The 24,199-nt window shown below is 38.4% G+C and overlaps 1 protein-coding gene across 1 annotated transcript in view; it reads right to left on the bottom strand.

The window, feature by feature from the left end:
• The window catches only part of TSPAN3 (tetraspanin 3), a 30,325-nt gene that overhangs the window by 4,354 nt on the left and 1,772 nt on the right, over positions 1-24,199 (bottom strand). Inside the window, exons 2-6 of the mRNA XM_040493342.1 lie at positions 11,358-11,549; positions 11,067-11,141; positions 6,086-6,187; positions 5,059-5,211; positions 4,713-4,796 (exon numbers count right to left, since the gene is read on the bottom strand). Of these exons, the coding sequence (XP_040349276.1) occupies positions 4,713-4,796; positions 5,059-5,211; positions 6,086-6,187; positions 11,067-11,141; positions 11,358-11,549 (606 nt within the window). The remainder of the gene's footprint in view (positions 1-4,712; positions 4,797-5,058; positions 5,212-6,085; positions 6,188-11,066; positions 11,142-11,357; positions 11,550-24,199) is intronic.

Raw genomic sequence — 24,199 nt, 5'->3', positions numbered from 1 at the left:
GCTGGTGACACTCAAAGAAGTGAAATAGCTTGCTGATTAAAAAGACAACAAAATAAAGGGACACCTGACTGGCTCACTGGTTGAGTGTGTGACTCTTGATCTCAGGATTGTGGGTTGGCCCCCCACATTGGGTCCAGGGGAGTTTTAAAAATAAAAACTTAAAAAAAAAAAAAAAAAGGCTAACAAAATAAGAAGTGCAGCAAAATCCTAAAAATCTTTCTCTGACATTAAAAAATCCTGTTTAGGGGCGCCTGGGTGGCGCAGTCGGTTAAGCGTCCGACTTCAGCCAGGTCACGATCTCACGGTCCGTGAGTTCGAGCCCCGCGTCGGGCTCTGGGCTGATGGCTCAGAGCCTGGAGCCTGTTTCCGATTCTGTGTCTCCCTCTCTCTCTGCCCCTCGCCCGTTCATGCTCTGTCTCTCTCTGTCCCAAAAAAATAAATAAAAACGTGGAGAAAAAAAAATTAAAAAAAAAAAATCCTGTTTAACAATTAACTAGTATTTTTCAGGGTTTTTTTTAAATTATTTTTTTAATGTTTATTTATTTTTGAGAGAGAGACAGAGTATGAGCAGGGGAGGGGCAGATAGAGAGAGAGGGAGACACAGAATCTGAAGCAGACTCCAGGCTCTGAGCTGTCAGTACAGAGCCCAATGCAGGGGTCAAACCCACAAAGCATGAGATCATGACCTGAGCCAAAGTCAGACGTTTAACTGACTGAGCCACCCCGGTGCCCCTGTTTTTTGTTTTTTTGTTTTTATCATTTTGGTCCCATTCAAACCTAGATCATTTAACTAGACTAGAGCAAGAGTTAGCACGTGTTTTCTGTTTTTTTTTTTTTATTAAAAAAATTTTTTTTTAATGTTTATTTACTTTTGAGACAATGTGAGAGACAGAGTGCAAGCAGCAGAGGGGCAGACAGGAGACACAGAATGTGAAGCGGGCTCCAGGCTCTGAGCTGTCAGCCCAGAGCCCAACGCGGGACTCCAACTCACGAACTGTGAGATCATGACCTGAGCCGAAGTCGGACACTCAACCGACTGAACCACTCAGGCACCCCTAGCACATGTTTTCTTAAAGGGCAATATAATGAATATTTTAGGCTTTGTAAACCAAGAGACAAAACTGGGTCTCTGTCACAACCATGTAACTCTGCCACTGTAACACAAAAGCAGTCACAGATAATGCATAAATGAGTGTGGCTAACACAAAAAGAGGTAGTGGGCTAGACTGGTCCACGGGGCCTACTGATGGCCAACACGTGAACTACAGGCTTTTATTGGTAAATTAGGTTCATGAAAACATTTCTTCTTAAATTCACTTTTACGCCTTAGAACTTCAACAGAATGCACTACTTCATTCAACAGAACATGGTACTTAACAGTACCACAAAGTACTCTCAAATTCAAAGGAAACAATGCTTCCAACAGTTTTGATACGATACTACCAAAAAGTATCATTCGATCTTTAACATTATTTTTCAAAGTTTTATTTACTTAAGTAATCTCAGGGTCATGGGGTTTACCCCAGTGGGCATGGAGCCTGCTTAAGAATCTTTCTCTCCCTCTGCCCCTTCCTCTCAAAAAAAATAAGAAAAATAAAGTAATCCCTCACCCAACATGGGGCTCAAAATCACAACCCCAAGATCAAGAGTTGCATGCTTTTCTGACTGAGCCAGCCAGGCACTCCTAACATTATTTAGAACTATATTTCCTATGATTGCTCTTAGCTTTCTCACTTTAGAACCCGAAGGAAAGTGCTAATGATATTTCAATGTTATTACATTGTGTATTTTATTAAGCTGAAGTGTCAATTAACTGTTAGGTTGCATAACAGGATTGAGGAATTTAATCTTTTGAAAACCTTAATTCTTCACTTTCTAATTCAAGGCAGAGTACAATGGGCCAGGGTTCAAGCTTCAGTGATGGTCATTAGTCATACTATCCTTGCTCCCCCTCATTTTCATGGCCTTTAAAACAAAGCAGAGGTGCCTGGGTGGCTCAGTTGGTTAAGCGTCTGACTTCGGCTCAGGTCATGATCTCGCGGCTTGTGAGTTCAAGACCCGCATCAGGCTCTGTGCTGACAGCTCGGGCCTGGAGCCTGCTTCGGATTCTGTGTCTCCCTCTGTCTCTGCCACCCCCCCAGTCTACCGCTGCCAGCTCATACTCTGTCTCTCAAAAATAAATAAACGTTAAAAAAGAAATTAAAAACATAATGCAATTACGAAGGAAACAGGGACTGGAGACTCTCCAAGTGTCCTTTTAGCTCCAACTCTATCAGGATGAGCATAAAAGTACACTTTGGGTTGTTTTTACCTTTGCTCTGGTTTTCCAAACCCAGGGCACCAATCTACATCAGATTTTGAGTATCAAATGTTTAGGTACTCTTTATAGGTTTATAGGTACTCTTTAAAAAAAGAAAACATATTAGGGAAAATTCTTTCGTTATTTCTAATGTATGTTTTTTTCCCTTAAAACCAAAGTTTAAAAATTTTCAAACCATTAGCATTTGAATCTGTGAAAGCTCTGAATCCTTGACTTAGTTTTGCTGAACTGAACACATCAAATCTTTATCAGCCATTACTTAAATAAGGGTAATTTAAGTATAAAATGCATAGAAGGCATACTTAAAAATTAAAAGACTAGCTAAAATATTTATTAGCCCCCAATGAAAAATATTTAATGAAGAAATATCTGCCTGGTTAATAAGCTTAACAAAATGAGGGATGAAGCTAAAGTAATGATGTGCATCAGTCTTCCTTATACATACTGTATATTTCATGACCACAAGCACCTTACAGTTTCAAAGCTTTTTTTTGCTGCATGCTAGTATGTGCTGATTTATTAACACAAATAAGATAATTAAGAATGCACAGACCAGGATTTCACTTGGGAAGAGACTTCCTTCATGTTTCATTATTTTTAGCTAAATGAATATGTTTGGACAATCAAAATATCATCCCTGCTGATTAACATATTACTGCTATGCTGAGCCACAAAGTAAATGCTTAGAAGGGCAGAGACCATAGCAAATAAAGAGCTAGGCTTTTAAATGAATCATTTCAAAGCTGTTTGAGTACCAGCAAAGTAAACAATCACCTTTAAGGCATTTCTCATTAAATACACTAGCTTTTCTTCAAATACACAGACAGCAGGCAATCTAAGCAACTTACCTTTAAACTAGCAATTACGTTGGTTTTATCTAACAATTAAAAGATAACTACACTTTCTTAAAATAGATTCTAGGCCTGAAGCATATTTCAAAAACAACCAAAAGAACACTCTGAGAACTAGATCTGACACAAAGGATTCTCAATCATTTTAATTTTAAAAAAATATTTATTTATATTTGAGAGAGAAACAGTGCATGAGCAGGGGAGGGGCAGAGAGAGATGGAGACAGAATCTGAAGCAGGCTCCAGGCTCTGAGCTGTCAGCACATGTGGGGCTCGAACCCACAAACTGTGAGATCATGCTCTGAGCCAAAGTCAGACTGACTCAGCCACCCAGGTGCCCCGGATTCTCAATCATTTTAAACAGTTGGTTATTCTCAGTTGTAAGATTCCTCTAAGATGTTCCTGTAACAGAATCCCTAAGATACATTGTATATGAAACTAGCAACGTAGGTAGTTGTACAGAGCAGAAAAATAGCTATCTTTATTTGTTTTCAGGTGAGGGCTAAGGATGTGGGTGGAAGGGATTTTTTGGTGAGGGAGGAGGAAGGAGTAGATAAAGTGAGAGGTAATTAAACAATTACCAGCTCCTATGCATACGCCATTATTAGGTGGGAAAAAGATTGTTTTCACTGGTAGAAGTTGGGAAGACAAGTTCTCTCAGCTACCAACAATGATATGGTATACTTTTGGATGTGCCAAGTGATGTCACAGACTCCTTAATGGCTATTAGTCTGATAAAACTAAGCCCAGAAATACAGAAGAGGTTAGAACCTCATTTTTACTTCATCTTTTCTGTAAAGCAACTCAATTGCTCCTATCAGCATAAGAGTCTAGTGTTGTAGTAGGAGTTCCTGATGTACATATATGGACATATAAAACCATGAGGACAGAAAAATAAGAACCAGAAGAAGAAACAGTACAAAAAGATTGAAATGAAGCTTTCCATTTCCATAGTGAAATAAAGCAGTACAATTTTTAAAAATTCTGTGAAGTTCTATTAAAATACCTCCCAAGAATACATTAGGGCAACAGTATGTATTTTTAATTTTTTTTTTTTAACGTTTTTATTTTTGAGACAGAGAGAGACAGAGCATGAATGGGGGAGGGGCAGAGAAAGAGGGAGACACAGAATCAGAAGCAGGCTCCAGGCTCTGAGCCATCAGCCCAGAGCCCGACGCAGGGCTCGAACCCACGGACCGTGAGATTGTGACCTGAGCTGAAGTTGGACGCTTAACCGACTGAGCCACCCAGGTGCCCTGGGCAACAGTACGTATTTTTGAACAGGCCACTCACTAGTCAAGTCAAGAAAGTAAAGCAAAATCTCCTCAAACCTAGTCCCTGCATCCAGATCTCTGGTTTCTTGGAACCATTATGGGTCTAGGACTAGAGACAGGAAATGGAAGACATTGGAAACAGACGGCCAGTACCTCAATGACTTCCAAGTTATCTATATACACAAAGATTAAATGCACTTAATGATTAAAACCATTCATGGTTGACATCAGAGAATGAGCACATTCTGATAACAACCCCTGTGCTTACCTGAATAGCTGCAAATGCCAGTGCTGCCCAGATAACATGCATCATGATTTCTTGTAGCTTCTTCACAACTAGAGCTTCACATCCCTGAAACACACAAAGTCATCGTCAATAAAAGTCTTTTTTTAAAGTGAAAGCTATAAGGTCACATATCACTACTCAGTGGCAGAAATGGAAGTAACAGAAACCCAAAGAAGGAAAGACAATGTATTTAAAAATAATTTACAGTAACATAAAACAGCATAAAGACAAACAAAAGAGTGTAGAAAAGAAGTTCTAGGTAAAGATAGTTCAGAGACAACCAGGTTACCAAGCTAGATTCAAGTCTTGGTCAAGAAGCCAAACTTACCTCGGCATAGAGGTCAGAGGGGTGGGCCAGACTGCCATTACAGCTGCTGGCGGTCTCTCTGCAGCAGCTAAGAGGGACACTCTGGTTTTTGGTTTCTTTGAACCAGTCTGTATTTTCCCAGTCTGAATAGTTGTGAATTCCACAACAGTGCAGCTAGTGGGAAAGAGAACAGAAATATTAGTCCTCCCAAGACACACAGATTTGTGTTAACTTTAAAATTCTGTGCACTGCAGAACTTTAAGCTACTCTAGACCAGTTAAGTCCAATAAAACTTTCTGCAGTGATAAGAATGTTCGGTGTCTGCTTGTTCAACATAGTAGCCACTAGGCACCTGAGGTTACTGAGCACTTACAACGTGGCTAGAGTGACTAAAGAACTGGATGTTAAATTTTAATTAGCCACTAATAACTTTAGAAATTCTACATGAAAAGCATATTACCCACAAGGGGTAATTTATAGCTAAGAAAAATCTTCATATCTTACATGTTAAATATTATTTCCAATGATAATATATTTCAAATATTTTCCCCGAAATGTCTGGGATTTGCTTTAAGATAATCTAGCAAAAGATATGTGGGGTAAAAGATGAAATAAGATTAACAAAAAATTGAAAATTTTGAGGTAGGTTTATGGATATAAGGATCTACTATACCAGTCTCTTTACCTTCACACATTTCCAATTATCCATAATTTTTTTTAACAGTTTTGTCTATTATCTTTTCTGGTCTTGCTTTCTAAAGGTATATGAAGACCTCTTACCTCCTTGAAGTCCCTTGAGGATCCCATCTTTCCTGTGACACATACCTCTCTTCCATTATCACCTTTCTGACTAATTACTTTTTTGGTAAAAAGTCACTAGGTGACAATGGAAAAAACTTTTCAAGAGTGAAGGTGAAAATATTAGACACACCATGAAGCTATCCATGGCTACAAAAATACATGTTTAATTTACACAGTAATAGCTGAGTTTAAGGTTGACCCAACAGTGACTGGCCCTCAAAATCGAATTCACCTGAAGAGAGCTCACCTGTCTCTGAACATAATCAATAGCCCGGCTAGCGGCATCAGGGTTCGTTCCATTGTAGGTCTTATACACTTTCTGAATGCTGCGGTCAACCTCATTTTCCACCTGAATCAAAACAAAGAATTCGGTCCCTTAAAAATACTGGTAAAATTAACATTTGTCAAGGCTCCAGCTAAGAAATCTAACTGACATGTATGCAGAGTTGCCAGATATCTTTGTGAATTTCTTTTAAGAAAAAAATTTTTCTCCCTGTCTCCACAGAGATTCAGGTAAAAATGCAGACATATTACATCACACACTATAAGCATTCAAAGAGAAGACTGTGTGCAAGACAGATTAACAATCTATTCAAGAGAGAGAAAGCAGCTGAACCCTGAGACAGATGTCCTAAATTATAAATGAACTGCCTTTCTTTTCAAATAAGCTTTCAGTGGGTTGGATTTACTCATTTTCCTTTCCAAAAGTAGATTAAAAATAAAGACCTCCCACAAGATACTTTTGGAACAAATACCAACATACTTTCCAGTTTATTTATTCAATGTTTCGATTTAGCCAAATACACAAAAGTAATCAGCAGGTGAAAAAAATCAGTCCTTACAAGTAGCATTTTATGAAAAAGGTGCAGTTTGATGTTATATGAATTAGGCGACAGGAAATAAACTCTTCATAACTTATTTCTGTCAATCACTAAATGGCAAGAAAAGTACCATTTAGTAAAATTTGTTTGTACCAGATTCTCCTTACCCTTCTAAGATGATTAGACCTACTTAGTAATTATACCAGTTATGTGATTTAACTACAAGGTGATAACCAGTAGGGGCAAACCCAATACATTCTTTTTTGGGCCACAGTTACCTGGTACCTTATGTATCAATGATTTGAAAATTAGATTGGCATATTATGCCTTTGATTTAAAATTATAAATTACAGTAACAATGCTTCTCTTTTATTTCTTAAGTTTATTTATTTTTGAGAGAGAGAGAAAGAGAATCCCAGGAGAGTCCAACACAGGACTTGAACTCCCAAACCATGAGATCATGACCTGAGCCGAAACCAAGCCAGTACCTCTATTATGTCTTTATCATAGCCCTAAAGTTATACCCCAATTAATTACTTTCAGGCAGCCTGTTTAGCCTTTTTTTTTTTTTTTAATTTTTTTAACGTTTTTTTTAAAATTTTTTTTTAACTTTTTTTTTTTTTTTTTTTTTTTTTTTTGAGACAGAGAGAGACAGAGCATGAACGGGGCAGGGGCAGAGAGAGAGGGAGACACAGAATCGGAAGCAGGCTCCAGGCTCCGAGCCATCAGCCCAGAGCCTGACGCGGGGCTCGAACTCACAGACCGTGAGATCGTGACCTGAGCTGAAGTCGGACGCTTAACCGACTGAGCCACCCAGGCGCCCCATAGCCTTAAATGGTACTTAGGTGGAAAGGAAAAGCAGGCAAATAGAAAAGGCGAAAGAAAAGGAAATGACTAAGAAAGAGGAAAGAGGGGCAAGATGGGAATGGCTGGCAACAGCTGCCTTGGTTTTCAAGTTGGCAGGACCCTCATTCATCAGGATGGGCACAGAAGGTAGGATCTCAACTCATAATCACCTTTTTCTATGTCCAGAACAAAGGCTTTTTTTTTTTTTTAAAGTGGCAATGGAAAATGAAGTCCTCAATTTCGCTCTAAAAAAGAAATCAGAAAATGTGTATTTCCTTCCCCCTTCCATACCGGGAATTTATGGGCTGAGGAAATCTGAACAAACTTCTCATTCTGAGGTAATTTAAAGAAAGTTAAATACTCACAAGTTAGAATAGTAGAACACTTTGCTATATTAAATAAGATTAGAAGTCTTGACTTGTAATTTTTTTTTCATTCAACAGATCCATAAATTCATTAACATTTATTATGCCAGGTGTCTTGCCACTGCCGGACAGTCAAAGATGACTGCCTTGCCCTTAAGAAGTTTGGAGTCCCCAGGCTAGATCTTTAAAAGATACACTGTAACAGAATTCAACAAGGGGGAAACAGAAAACTTCCTTGTCCAAAAGTTATTACTTGCTTGTTGATTTAATGTTTCTATTATCCTGCCTCAAATGAGGAAAGTGAATTATGATCAGATATTACAACAGCCTCTAATTTAAGTTCCAGAAGGATTTTACAAAGGGCTACAACATCTCCCTCATGTGGAACAGTCACTAGGGTATGCCTATAAAGTTCAGTTAAGGATTAGCTGGAAATTCTGTATGAACAAATCAATCAAATGTAATAGTCTGGGGTTAGAGGTAGGCCTGGATGAATGAAATTTTAAAATGAATCCTTCCTTCAACAGAGAGCTGAAATGTAATACAGATGATAGCTGAATATTCCCTAGCATGTCTTGGGTAGAGACTATATGAAATAGTAAGAAAACCCTTTGGCTGATCTCTACCCTGAGTCCAGAAATTTATGTCATATAATTCATTAATTTACACATATAAAACCCGTGTTGTTCAAAGGTCAACTGGGTGTATATATATGGGTACCCATATACATATGTTTGTCAAATATAGATGTGAAATCCAAGTAGGCCATCTATGATTTTGACAAGGTTCTAAAACCATTCCTCTCGAATATTTGTGGAATGAAAGGACCTAACCATGACCCTAAACTGACTTTCACATACTCTCTCCATCCAAGGAACATATTGTTGTTGTTGTTTTCATTATTATCCTACATGTAAAAATTAGTGGTAAATGCAGTTGTACTACAGTTAACAAATGGAGAAGCCTCCCATGCATGGTCAGGAGTAGTTGGTTGGTTAACTGAGGCTTTTAGAAAAAGTACAGGCTTTTAGAAAATCACAGCTTTTAGAAAAAGTACACATTTTGGGGGCACCTGGGTGGCTCAGTCAATTAAGTGTCCAACTCTTGATTTCAGCTCAGGTCATGATCTCACAGTTGTGAGTTCGAGACTCGCGTCAGGCTCTGTGCTGACAGTGCAGAGACTGCTTAGGATTCTTTCTCTCCCTCCCTCTCTGCTCCTCCCCTGCTTGTGCCCTCTCTGTTTCTCCCTCAAAAATAAATAAATAAAACTTTAAAAAAATGAACATTTTCATTTAGCTTAAAGCACAGAAATGTGTATTTCACACCAATCTTAAAATGCAAGCCTGTCTTTTCTTTGCATAGGATCCACTGATTAGAGCTCTTTATCATTTGTTCTGCACAAATCACATCCTTAGTACATTGACAGTGACTTCCAGTTTGGGTTTCTTTACACTGCAGAGACATTGCAACACAATCAAAGTGTAGAATTCTACTAATTATTATTATAATTATTATTATAATTTCCCCTAAACTTTTACGTAATTGTACTCATAGCTGATTTGATCAAAAATGTTTTAGTGATTGAGGCACCTGGGTGGCCCAGCTTGTTAAGCGTCCGACTCTTGATTCTGGCTCAGGTCACAATCTAACAGTTTGTGAGACAGAGCTCGAGTCTGACTCGGCACTGACAGCACAGAGCCTCTGGGGATTCTTTCTCTCCCTCTTTCTCTGCCCCTCTCCCACTACACACACACTCTCTCTCTAAGTAATGAAACTGAAAAAAAAAAGTTGTAGTGACTTGTTTTTACCAAGCCTCTTCAAATTATTCAATTTTCTTTTTTTCATGTACTCATTTTCTTAGACTTCATCAATATTTAATTAACCACACAATTACACTAACAAGTACTTGGGATTACACTTGTATCAGGCCTAACAGTTCTCAGTCAGACCTGGTTCCTTCCCCATGTTCTCTCACAGACCTTTCCTCTAACAGAATCCGCGTATACTGAATTCCATCTTTGCATCTGCTTCTCACAAGACCCCAACTGACACAGCACATGATACATTGTAGAAAAAAATTACTGTAGCAGAAAAATACTTTAAAACGGAAATAAATAATCAAATAAGCTTACAGGAGACTTCCTGAGATCAGAATCCACATTAAACACAACCTTTTGACACCTATATAGGTAACTTCAATGGAAAGAACTATTCAGAAAAAAGAGCCTGAAACGTTGCAGTATTCTTAAACATAAAACAAAAGCTCAGTTCTCTAGTATGTACTCTTTATTAAGCCAGGAAACTGGACTTGTGTGTTCACTACATGTATTTTTTCTTTTCTTTTTTTAAAATTGAGGTATAATTGACATCTAACATTAGTTTCAGCATGATTCAATCTTTTTATATGGCAAAATTATCACAATAAGTCTAATCAACTCCTTTACCATATATAATTATAAAAAATTTTTATCGTGATGAGAGAACTTTTAAAAGTTACTCCCTTATCAACTTTCATATATGCATTACAGTATTATTAACTTAGTTGCCATGCTGTACATTACATCCCCATGACTGACTGACTTTATAACTGGAAGTTTATACCTTTTGACTCCCTTCACCCATTTCGCCAAAGCCCCCACATCTGGCAACCACCAATCTGTTCTGTATGCAATTTCTTTCTTTTTTTCAATGTTTATTTATTTCTGAGGGAGGGGCAGATAAAGGAGATGTGGACAAAAGAGCTGAAGTGGGCTCTGTGCTGACAGCAGCCAATCTGATGTGGGACTCGAACTCACAAACTGTGAGATCATAACTGTGCTGAAGTCAGATGCTCAAGTGACTGAGTCACCCAGGGCCTTCTCTCTGTGCAATTTCTAATTAACTTCAGATTTTTTTTAAGTTTATTCATTTATTTGGAGTGAGAGAGTGAGAAGGGGAGGGGCAGAGAGAGCAGGAGAGAGAATCCCAACACGGGGCTTGATCTCACAAACTGTGAGATGATGACCTGAGCAGAAATCAAGAGTTAGACACTTAACTGACTGAGTCACCCAGGTGCCCCAACTTTAGGTTTTTAAAGCAGTGACTAAACTGGAGTTAAGGCATAAGAAAATGTTTACTTTGATAAAATGAGTTTGTTCTATTTCACCCGAAACACTTAAACTGCCTTTTAAAACATGAACTAGAGTAGACAACATACCTTTGCTCTGTAAATGTATCCCAAAACCACTACAACAACTTCTGTGACAAAAACCAAAAGGAGGATGATGACAAACTGTAAGGAAGAAAACATTGTCAAAAGTTAAATACAAATTTAAAAAACTGATAAAAAAGTTACCAGAGGTAACTGCTAGAAGACAAGTGCTAATTCTGTTCCAATTATAAGAGCCAAAGAGTCTATGGAATTTTATGTTCAATTCAAGCCAGTAACACAAATGAAATATTCCCACATATTATGATGACACATGCAGTCAATAAAGTGCTAACTTACTGTGGCAAGTCCGCAGCGGCTTTCTCGGATTGTGGCACAGCAGCCAATTAGCCCAATGATGAAAAGCAGGGCTCCTACAGCTATGATCACTACAGCAGGGATGAGAGTGTACACATCTTCAAAGAAGTGGTCATAGTCATCATAAGTGATAAAGACATAGGCTCCCACATAGCATAAAATGCCAGCTGCCCCCTGTAGAAAACAAGATCAGAGCACTGGTAAAAGTCTCTAAGCTCTGATAGTAAAATGTTCCTACTATTTCTTAGTAGGTTGTAATTTAATGAGATTTGCCATCACTTTTAAATCTACTTATACACCTTTTTACAGTGAAGCCAAAAAGTCTATTATTCATTAGTAAGAACATTTCTTTGCTAAAGTTGAAAAGTTTCCCAAACACTACCTTCTTTTCAATAATTGATGGCTCAGTTAAGACCAAGAAATCATGAATACAATAAATAATACTGACAAAAATTACCCCCCAAACACACAACAAAGGCTTATTTCTTTTTTTAATTTTTTTTTTTCAACGTTTATTTATTTTTGGGGACAGAGAGAGACAGAGCATGAACGGGGGAGGGGCAGAGAGAGAGGGAGACACAGAATTGGAAACAGGCTCCAGGCTCCGAGCCATCAGCCCAGAGCCTGACGCGGGGCTCGAACTCACAGACGCGAGATCGTGACCTGGCTGAAGTCGGACGCTTAACCGACTGCGCCACCCAGGCGCCCCGACAAAGGCTTATTTCTAACTCAACTAAACCTCCACCACAGATCAGCGGGGTGGTGGGATACCCCTTTGCTCATTGTAGTTGCCCTCAACGAATGAAGAAATTATGCAGAAGTGACAGAGCCAGGATTTGAACCCAGGCAATCTGACTCCAGAATCTGCATTTCTAACCTCTATCCACCCACTGGGAAAAAGAAAATATAATAATTGCTAGTAACCTTGATATCCATTTTCAAAAAGCTTACTGTCCCAAGTCAAGACTGTGAAACAGTAAAGTCAGAAAGCTCAGTTAACTAAAGAACTTTGCAAACCCTTAGATTTGTTCTTTAGAATGGTGCTTCTCAAACTCTAAGATGAACAGGAATCACCTAAGGATCTTATTAAATGGCAGACTCTGATTCAGTAGGGCTGGGGCTGGGCATGGGACTCTGCATTTCCAAGTTCCCAGGTGATGCTGCTGGTTCTTGGACTATACTTTGAATAATAAGGTTTTAGAGCACCTAAAGGGAAAGTGAATGTAGAAAGTCATGGAACAGAGATATGCCTTATTTCAGCTCTGCTCCAGATACCATTCTCCAATTGCAGAGTTTTACATGCATTCTCCTCTCTATTGTTATCCATTTTGCTATCATTGTGTACCTGCTCAATGCCTAATGCCACTTGCTTATATGGGAATGATCAAATGCAGTGTGAGGCTAAGTGTTAAAATATTTGGCGGAACGAGCTATAATTTGTAGAGCTCTTTGAGACTTTCACAACAAAAGAATTATTTCACTATCCTTTAAAATTTAACACATAGGGGTACCTGGTGGCTCAATGAGTTAGGCATCCAACTCTTGGTTTTGGCTCAGGCCATGATCTCACTGTTTTGTGAGTTTGAGCCCCACGTTGGACTCTGCACTGAGCGTGGAGCCTGCTTGGGATTCTCTCTCCCTCTCTCTGCCTCTCCCCACCCCCTCAAAGAAATAAACTTTAAAAAAAATTAACATATAAATCATTAACCTCCAAACTAGAAAACAGCCTTCTACAATGATGCTAGAAATATCATGAACTCTCTCACATGAGAGAGTTTATTTATGTCTAGGGGACCCATTTAGCTTGGGCAAACCAGATCAAGACATTAGCTTGTTTAAAATCAGGATGAGGCAAATAAAATAAAGCCCCTGATGAACAAAGCTGCTCTTCCTTGCTACTCACCTCAGATTCCATTACCTTTCAAACACCCTGAGAGAAAAGTTATACCCAAATGTACCACATATTCTCACTTCTGTACCTCTCTGCTGCTCTCTTTGGAATGCCCTCTCCACATCTGCCTGAGAACTCCTTGTCCCCATTAAAATGCAAATTCTTGACCTTTTCAGTTTTTCAGGCTGGATTAGGTGCCCTTTATCCACTCACCCCTTACATGGCTCTAACAGCATTTATTACAGCTGTTGCAACTACATTTATTTCAGCGCACACGCGCGCGCACACACACACACACACACACACACACACACACACACACACCCTTATTATAACTACAGGTCTCAGTATACCTTTAGGGCACAAACTTTGCTCATCTGTGTTTTAGCCCTGTAACACCACCCAGCACCTAAAACGGTGTTTGGCACAATCAGTCAACATTTATTGAGTACAATTCATTTCATCCTTTCCCTTGAAATCACGCCCCTGCCCCATTTTTATCATTAGCTTTGGTGGTTTTTTTTTTCTCTTCAGTCTAATATGTATAGTGTTCAGTTCACTATTCAAACATGATTTGGCAACTTAATCTAGCTTACTAAATTCCTGATGGCCATCACATCTGGAATAGATTAGTTTATAAATGCTGCACTTAGAGCAACCATGCCTGTTCAAAAGTTCTCAGAGTTCACTGACATAGTTAATCTGGGGGTATATTATTATGGGATGAAGGCAGGTATAGGAAAGGGAAAAGAAGAAAAGTAGCTTAACTAATGACAGAAGTACATGGACTACTGAACATTCTTACCAAATACTACTTTTTCTTTGGTATAAAAAAAACTATATATCTGCAATATAGAAACACACACATGTATGTATACACATATTTTGCTAAATACTTTCAGTGTTCAACTGATTTAGAAGAAATCCTAAATACAAATTAATCAAATCGTGTGCAATTTGTCTTCACTAGTCATCTTTCCATCCTTTGGATTCTTAGCTTTTCTTACACTAAAAGGCAATATTTATTTCTTAAAAGGCTTAATTAAAATAAACACAATGGGGTGCCTGGGTGGCTCAGTCAATTAAACTACTCTTGATTTTGGCTCAGGTCATGATCTCAAAAGTTCCTGAGTTCAAGCCCCACATTGGGTTCCACACTGACCTGCTTAGGATTCTCCTTCTCCCCCTCTCTCTTTGCCCCTGCCCTGCTTGTGTGCATGCTCTCTCTCTCTCTCTCTCTCTCTCTCCCTTCCTTCATCTCAAAATAAATAAAACTTAAAAAGTAAAAAATAAGTAAAAAAAAAACCCTCCATTTTGAGCTTCTAATAAATGAAATTTTAGTCTACAGAAATATGAGTGAAAACAAGATAAAACTGGAAAATATATGTACTGAGCAATTAATCTGAAGCACAGACACTGAAATACTTGCATTTTAAATACAAAATGATGAGTTTTCCACCTGAAGAGACTCACACTTCGTGCTGCCTGGGAATGGGCCAAGGGAAATGCTTCCTGTGCTGCTACCTTTCACCCAGACTGAAGCACTCAACTGAAAGTGAGACTCTGAGGAAGCAGAAAAACAAACCAACAGCAGATACAACCAGACATGTAACAAATGCGATGGAAGGGTAGCAGGAGATGCCATTTGTAAGGCTGCCTGTTTTTTTTCCTAATAGACTTGAGAGCTGTATATTTTCCCAAGCTGCAAACCAGTCAACATCCAATTCACACAGCAGAGCTGAGAACATAACAGAACTCTATTTTGAACACATAGTGGGAAACAACTTACTAGTTACACACCAAAGCAGAAACTGTGATTGCTGATATGAGAGCATATAAATCACATGACTTGGAAACACAGGCTTGTTTCCTAAATAGAAGACAACTTCAAAATTTTCTTTTAATGACATCTGTATAGGGTCTATATCTTAAGTTGCATAATAAACAACTTTATGAGGGGTGCCCGGGTGGCTCAGTTAGTTTAAGTGTGCAACTTCTGATTTCAGCTCAGGTCATGATCTTGCTATCATGAGATTGAGCCCTGTGTCAGGCTACACTGAACGTGGAGCTGCTTGAGATTCTCTCTCTCCCTCTGTCCCTCCCCCACTCACACTCTTTCACTCTCTCAAAAATAAAACTTAAAAAAATAAAATGGAGAAAATTCAAAGAAAAAATAAACTTATGAAATGACAAGTTTCTTTAAAAATATAGGGTAGGTGTCCTAACAATAGATGAAGACCTAAAAACAACAATAAGAAACTTCTTTAATGACATCTAACCATCAGTATGAAAGACATAGGTAGAGTTGTATGGTAAATGGAGGGGAAGCAATAAATAATTCTGAACTAGTATGCATAGGGACTTTGTTGTCACACATGTTTAATATAGGAGTTATGGCTATTAGAAAGGTTAAAAGGTGAGCTGAGTTAAATCCTGCTTTTGAAGGGTCAGGATGGGATTGGGATCTATCAAAGGATCAGGACTTTGCCAGCAAAGCAGCTGCAGAGGGGGAGGAGGTACAATAGAAAAGGAGATGAAATGTAGAACTTGGAAGCAACTGCACTGCACTGCTTTAGTCACCGCTGAAAAAAATCTGAGCTTATAAGGAGGATTTGTGCCAGGACAGTATACTAAAAATATTCATCCTTTTTACAAAGAAGTGAAGGGAAATTTAAGGGAAAGGCTGAGGGTTGAAACTACCAAAAGAATAATTTTTTACCTTTTAAAAAACGGATGCCCTAAATTAAGTCACAGAATTTTAAAATTTTAGGAGAGCCAGTGTTTTTCCACACCAAGCTGTTCCTCTAAAAAATAAAGCTATCTTGCTATAAAATTTTGGGGGGGTTCCAAAAATATGGTATTCATTTTATCCTTTAACCTTCCACTACATACGCACAAATGTAAAATATCTTCTAAAGTAAAAAAATTTCATTCTTATACAAGATTGTTTTTTCTATAGTTTAGACACTACATAAACTATAGTTGTCTATAGTTTATAGTTGTTTTGGGGTTTTTTTTTTTTTGTACTTTTCAAATCCTCTGTGAAAGAAACAGCTGATGAAATGCTGAAATACACAAAACTACTAAATTCTTTAATTTCCTAAGGAAGAAGGAATATGAAACAAAAGGGGGCACATGAACTACAGGGAAGCTTGATACTGGAATGTGGGCACTATTAAAAACCAAACAGACTTATTACAAGCTAGGAGATAACAGCTCTGCTGTGAAAAGTGTACCTGTAATGGAAGTTCAGAAGCGTGAAGGCGAAAGCATCCCATAGAACATTTGGGGGAGGATAAAGCAAAGAAGAATAGAAGTGATTTTAGTGCTGTAAGTCATGGATTCATGTCTAGAAGTGGCAAGAATCAAGATGGTGTAAAGATGAGGGACCATGTGAAATCACTCAGCTAAAATCACAATGTTTGACAAGTTCTTGTCTGTCTTCGTCAACTCCTCCTTCAGACTAATTTTTGCCTCAAAGAATCAACTGTTAAAGTAAAAGTGATTGGAATGTTGGGAGAAAACAGTCAAGAAAAGGAAAGGGGTAAACCACTGTGTTCTCCAGACTTTGTAAGAGAACAGATTTCAAAAAAGAAGCAGAGGGTGAAAATACCAGCAGAAATCCATCTTATGTACATCTTTTAACATTTAATTCAGTTTCCTGTACAGTCATACTAAATTTTATGTACCATACTTCTCTCTTGCAAGGAATCTACCAGTAATTCTGCACAGGGTATTTCTGAAAGCTTCCCCAAACTCCAGTTTTGTGCCATTACAAGTGTCTTAAAATCACCTTAAATCTTTTAACATTCTACATACCATAATATTCTCTAGTCCAGACATGTTTTGTTTCAACTCTTACTCTGATAAAATACTTCATAGCATTAAACACAATTACTCCTTTACTAATTCCAATGCCTGTATATGTCGTTTACTTTCTTATCAACTTTCAAGAAAAAAAAGACTACTCCAAAGATTTCAAATCCTGTTTCAGAAATTACATCTACTCTTACCAAGACTTTCTGAAGCTATGAAAATAATTACATCATTGTCTAACAAATCGGTCAATAATAAAGCCAAGCAGTATTCAAATGTAATTTTTTAATGAATGCACAAGTGAGGGAGGGGCAGAGACAGACAGACAGAGGACCAGAAGTGGGCTTCGCATCTACAGCAGAGAGCCCTATGTGGGGCCCAAACCCACAAACTGTGGGATCACGACCCGTGCTCAAGTCAGATACTTAACCAACTGAGCAACTCAGGTGCCCTAAGCCAAGCAGTATTCAAAGAAGTGTGAGGGTACAGAGAAAAGAACTGGAGTAAAAATTAATACAGAATAATCTTTTTAGAAAGCAATCTGGCAACACATACCAACCTCAGTATTTATGCTTTCATACCTATTTTTTTTTCTAAAGGTTTTATTTAGAGAGACAGAGAGAGAGAGACAGAGAGAGAGAGAGACACAAACAGACAGAACCAGTGGGAGAGGGGCAGAGAGACAGAATCCCAAGCACTAACAGCGCGGTGCCCAATGCAGGGCTTGAACTCACAAACCCTGAGATAATGACCTGAGCCAAAGTCAGACGCTTAACTGACTGAGCCACCCAGGCACCCTGCTTTCATACCACTTAATTCCACTTTTAGGAATCTATCCTGAAGAAAATAAGTCAGATAGAAACAAAGATTTGTATGGAAGAAGGTATGTTCATCAAAATGTTATAATACTGTAACAAAATTATAGCAAAAACAAAAGAAAAAGAAAAAACCTTGGCATCTAGAGGCATACTTGGCATTATAGCCTTTACATATTTTGTTAAAGCATAATTTAATAATATACTTGTGTTGTGGTAGGAGGAAAACATGTATCACATACAGACATTTAAAAAACACACTATGGGGCGCCTGGGTGGCGCAGTTGGTTAAGCGTCCGCCTTCAGCCAGGTCACGATCTCGCGGTCCGTGAGTTCGAGCCCCGCGTCAGGCTCTGGGCTGATGGCTCAGAGCCTGGAGCCTGTTTCCGATTCTGTGTCTCCCTCTCTCTCTGACCCTCCCCCGTTCATGCTCTGTCTCTCTCTGTCCCAAAAAAAATAAATAAACGTTGAAAAAAAAATTTTTTTAAAAACACACCAAAATATTGTTTGTCTCTGCATGTGAAATTATGGTGATGTTAGTTTGTTTTAAAATACTTTTTAGGGGCGCCTGGGTGGCGCAGTCGGTTAAGCGTCCGACTTCAGCCAGGTCACGATCTCGCGGTCCGTGAGTTCGAGCCCCGCATCAGGCTCTGGGCTGATGGCTCGGAGCCTGGAGCCTGTTTCCGATTCTGTGTCTCCCTCTCTCTCTGCCCCTCCCCCATTCATGCTCTGTCTCTCTCTGTCCCCAAAATAAATAAACGTTGAAAAAAAAATTTATAAAATACTTTTTAGGGTCTTCTTTAAAAAGCAAATATATTATTTATAATAAAAAAAAGTAAAATATTTAAAATTATATCTGAAATTGAGACTGTTGTTCCCTCACAAATGAATTCCACCAACATGAAACATGAATCTCTTCAACCCCAAATACTTTAAGCACTTCTGCCAATCTCCCCTGTTTATCACTTTTCTCTGGTCTCCTGGCTTTGACTCATTTTCAGATGTTTTCTGATTATCTAACACATTATTCTTTTTTTGCCCCATAAATATCACCTTTCAAGGAGACCAAGTAAAAAATATTCCTACTTAGGGTCGCAAAGTTTTGACAATAAGCCACTCCTGTCATCATTATCTATGTCACTGCCATTATTATTTAAAAAAAAATTTTTTTTTTTTTAGTTTATTTATTTTTTTGAGAGAAGGAGAGGGAGACAGAGGAGAGGGAGAGAGAGCAGGAGAGGGCAGAGAGGGAGAGCAAGAATCCCAAGCAAGCTCCGCACTGGAGTCCCCCAGATGTGGGACTCAAACTCACGAACCATGAGATCATGACTTGAGCCGAAATCAAGAGTCAGATGCTTAACCAACTGAGCTACCGGAGCCCTGTCATTTATTCTTAAAGAAAAAATATTTTAATCCTTTTACACCGCTATAACTTTGATGATATTCCAGGGGTCATGTTCCTCAATTCTGCCTTATTTTTACTTTTTCTGGATTCAGTTTTTTATGTCACTGTTTATCTAGTTTAACAAAGTTGTTCACTTAATCCAATTATACCTACCAGTTAAAAAGACCCAAAAGTTTGGGTGGCAATGAAACTGGAGATCAACCAATTGCCAAAACCAAATTATTTTAACAGCATGGAAACGCTGTTTTCAGATTATAGGGCTCTAAGGGTCATCTGAGAAGCATGGAATTTAAACATGCACTTTTTTCCTAAGATCTTCTGTCCCCATAACCTCCTCTGACTATAAAAAGTGTCAGTTATTACTATAGGGGCCTGGGATGCATAAACTTCATAGTTTGTCCATCTTAATCAGCAGTAGCAAGAATGTAAGATACAATATGCTGGCATTTACTACAAACCACCTTTAGAAAATTAAAAACAAATATATAAACACAAGTAATTTTTCTCCTCTACCAATTCTACCAAAATATTAAGGTAGGGGAAGGAGAAGAAATAAAGAAAGACTTGAGACTATCCAGGAGTTATCTGAGGGGGAGACAGGGAAAGTGCGCCTAGAAATTAAATTCAATAAAGTATTAGATGATTTTGCCTGTCTGCTCCCTCTCCCCATGGGCTGTTACAGAATAGGGACTATGCCTTTTTTGCCTTTTATATTTCTCAGAAACAAGTATAGACATTCAACAAGCATTTATGAGTGAAGTAAAGCACAGGTATTCAACAAGCATTTGTGAATGAATGATTCTTAGGGTATACCTGTCTGGTGCAAGTATAAATTTTATGGAATAAATTTTCTGCAAAAATCCCAACCCAAACTGGGTCTTATGGAATAAAATTCATGAAAATATTTCAATGCATGATAACTATTCTAAAAAGCAAATAAGTATCCAACTAAAGAGAGCTTTCCTGCTATGGTCACCTGGCTGATTCCAAGTTCCCAATGCTGAGTTCTTTCAGTCAATGATTACTCATAGCCACAAGGCACTTGATCAGTGGACAGATGACTGAAAATGAAATAATATGACTGGAAACATTCAATTTCATAACTGCCAAAGACAAGGTAAGAAATAGATCTATTATGTACCATGACTTGCTTACTGACAAAGTCAGCTTTTCTTCTATAGTGAACTGAAAAACAATTATGGGGAAAAAAATCTGTTAGCTGAAGGTGTGTTCCAATGACATAGTCTTTGTTAGAGCAGTCATTCATGATGACAGAAATACAGGAAACAGAGAAGCAAATTCCCGGATGTCTGATGAAAGTTCCAGTTTAAAAGAATCACATTCCCAACTCAAACGTGTTAAGATGTGCTGGAAAACACAAAATATGTATAAGGAGATTTCTGACAGGAAGTGTTCCTTGAAATATTTCATTATACATTTTTTTTATTTTTCTTAATTTATTATTATTTTTTAAATGTTTATTTTTTAAAATTATTTTGGGGCGCCTGGGTGGCTCAGTCGGTTAAGCGTCCAACTCGATTTCGGCTCAGGTCATGATCTTGTGGTTCATGAGTTCGAGCCCCGCATCAGGCTCTGTGCTGACAGCTCAGAGCCTGGAGCCTGCTTTGGATTCTGTGTCTCCGTCTCTCTCCGTTCCTCCCCTGCTCATGCTCTGCCTCTATCTGTCTCTCAAAAATAAATAAATGTTTAAAAAAATTTTTTAAAAATACATTTTTTTAAATATTCATTTTTGAGAGAGAGAGAGAGAGAGCAAACAGGGGAGGAACAAGACAGCTTCAGAATCTGAAGCAGGCTCCAGGCGCTGAGCTGTCAGCACAGAGCCCAGCGTGGGGCTTGAATTCACAAACCACGAGTTCATGCCCTGGGCCGAAGCTGGATGCTCTACTGACTGAGCCACCCAGGCACCCTTTAAATGTTTATTTTTGAAAGAGAGAGAGAGACAGAGACAGAGCACGAGTAGGGGAGGGGCAGAAAAAGAGGGAGACACAGAATCCAAAGCAGGCTCCAGGCTCTGAGCTGTCAGCACAGAGCCCAACTCGGGGCTCGAACCCATGAACTGAGAGATCATGACCTGAGCCAAAGTCAGATGCTTAACCAACTGAGCCACCCAGGTGTCCCTATTTTTTTTTTAAACAAAAGCATGAATACTATAGTTGAAGCTTCTTTTGGTAATCTGAAGATACCAAGTATATTTTTGCCACAAGGCCTACAGGCTATTCCCTGTCTTGAATGCCCTCATCTTCTCCAAATCATGCCCAAATCGGTGCCTCCTTGTATTCCAGAGTTCACATCTTTGGAGAAGCCTTCTTTGCCAACCTAAGGCAGCCATTCATTCACTCACTCTATGATATGACCTTGTTTTAACTGTCTGCATAATGCACCACTATCTGATATTTTTCTTGCTTACTCTTGCTTGCTCCACTAGAAAGTTAGTTCTGTAAGAACAAGACCTTCCCTGTCTTTTCCATCGTTTTATCAATAATACAAGCACAAACTAGGTGCTCAAGTATTTGTGCTGTATTTGTTTAACAAAGCAATTTTCTTTAACTACATATATTCAGATAGAAGTGTGGTATGAAAAGATTTTTTTAAGGATAAATATTAAAGGTTATATGTGGCTTTCAAATATGATTTGTATGTATAGGGTACTTCATATAAGTGAACGATGATTAGTGAAGGTGCCACATTCTGGAGTTCTTTCTAAAGACACTTGAAAAGTTATCTGACTTTCATGTAGTATTTCCTACCCCCATAGGTATTTTAGTGTTACTATCACCTCTCATATGGATGAAAAACAAAAGTCTAAATAGATATGCCACATTATAAATTCTATAAGCATGGACAAAGTTTTCTCTTGCAGTCAATATAATACCTAAGACACATCAGCAAAATAAATACTAGCCAGTTGGTTTTTTTCTTATAGGGTAGAAAAAGTAAAGGCAATTTGTGTAATATGGAACTTGACTGAGTACTCAATTAACTTACGAGAATAAAACCTGAAAATTAAAAAGTACTGATTTAAAGTTTTATTTTTTTTTTTAATTTTTTTTTCAACATTTATTTATTTTTCGGACAGAGAGAGACAGAGCATGAACGGGGGAGGGACAGAGAGAGAGGGAGACACAGAATCGGAAACAGGCTCCAGGCTCCGAGCCATCAGCCCAGAGCCTGACGCGGGGCTCGAACTCACGGACCGCAAGATCGTGACCTGGCTGAAGTCGGACGCTCAACCGACTGCGCCACCCAGGCGCCCCACTGATTTAAAGTTTTAGATGAGGCCTCTGGGTCACAGCAAATGACCCACCAAATTAAGAATCCTTTCTGATCTTGGTACAAGGGTGCAGTTAATAGAAGAGGCTAATGACTATTCCAACAGTCTTCAAAATTTAGTAATGTACCTCAAACACTCCTGTCTTCCATAAATTATCATGGTCTAGCACTAATAAACTTACATTTAAAGCTATGCCACTCCAAAAAGTAGAGATTCAAGTTGTACATCTGATTTCACTTGTCCCAAATTATCTTTCAAGCCTTAACATTCTGGAATTTGGTAAGGAACTCTCTAGTTCCAATAAGACAACCTTTAGGACTTTAGAAACGACCGTTTGTGCCTTTTCTGAGTTAATATTCTTAGACCACACCATCCAAAAGAATCCAGGTCAAGTCCACATTAACAATTTTGACTGGCAGGTCATGTAGGGCCAAGGCTAAGTATTTCAGGTACATATCTATTTCCACAGCTCATTGAACAAACTGCCAACTAAAACAGGATATCAAGATATTAAAAGGTATAAAGATCTTGCCAAAGCAATTAATCCAGTCAGCCATTATCACAAGCAGCCATTACCATCTGATAGTGAGGAACTAGTGCAACACAGCTAATATAGTCTTCACAAAGTTGCTCCAGGGAACCTAGATAAACTTTTGATATGCTCTATGTAGGGAATGTTTATTCTTCCACGTATGCGGCATTAGAAGGAGGGAGGGGCCATTATATAAGAATACACTTATTAGAACTGAAGAATGCATTACATTCTCAGGAAGGACCAGTTAACATCTGTTTTATGTACTTCCTCATAATGACCTAATTTTTTAAACTGACAAGTCAGTGTAGTTTACATGAAAGTACTGGCTCTAACCAAGGTTAAAATTAGTATGGTTTAGAGAAAGTGACTTTAACTTGGCTAAGGAGTTCCTTCCCCTTTCCAAATCTTTTAAAATCACATTTTGCTCTAACATCACAGGCTCTAGATAATAAGACAACCTGGGATTGAACACAGGCTCTGCCACACCTTGGGTGTGCAACTTTGCCTCAGTAAACCATAAAGTCTGCATCTGTAAAATATGCATAAGAATATTTAAACTGCCAGATAGGGTTGCTGTGAGGACAGAGACTGTAAAGTGCTCAGCACACTGCCTGGGTATAAATACTAAAATCTTAGTTATCATTACGAGCATCATCAGATTCCAACAGTTTGTCCCTAAACTGTTAGGTGGGAGACATGTCTAATACTGTTTCCTCATTAGTTATGTTCCACTAATCCTGCTCTAAGCCACATTTCCCACCCCTGACCCTGCATGTCTGTTTAACTTATTACTGCTCACAAAAGCTTTACTATCCTACTAACCTAGAAAAAGGGTATTTTTACTACACAGTATGACTTTAGTCTTGGCAATAACCCACTATGACAAGCACAAGTGAAGTTCGGTATGACCTTTCTCCACAGAAGTACCAGTAGTAGATACACAATTTCCAAAGATTCATGAGCACTTAGAATTAACTGATATTTTACAGTAAATGAAAAATTAATTAAAGAAAATGGCTCCTATATGTTTAATATTTTGTTACATTAATGATTCCAGTCCCTGAGACTGA

This window comes from Herpailurus yagouaroundi, unplaced genomic scaffold, assembly GCF_014898765.1.
Source record: "Herpailurus yagouaroundi ecotype Mexico unplaced genomic scaffold, PumYag 184, whole genome shotgun sequence".
Taxonomy (NCBI): Eukaryota; Metazoa; Chordata; class Mammalia; order Carnivora; family Felidae; genus Herpailurus; species Herpailurus yagouaroundi.
This window is presented reverse-complemented; position numbering and strand designations above follow the sequence as displayed.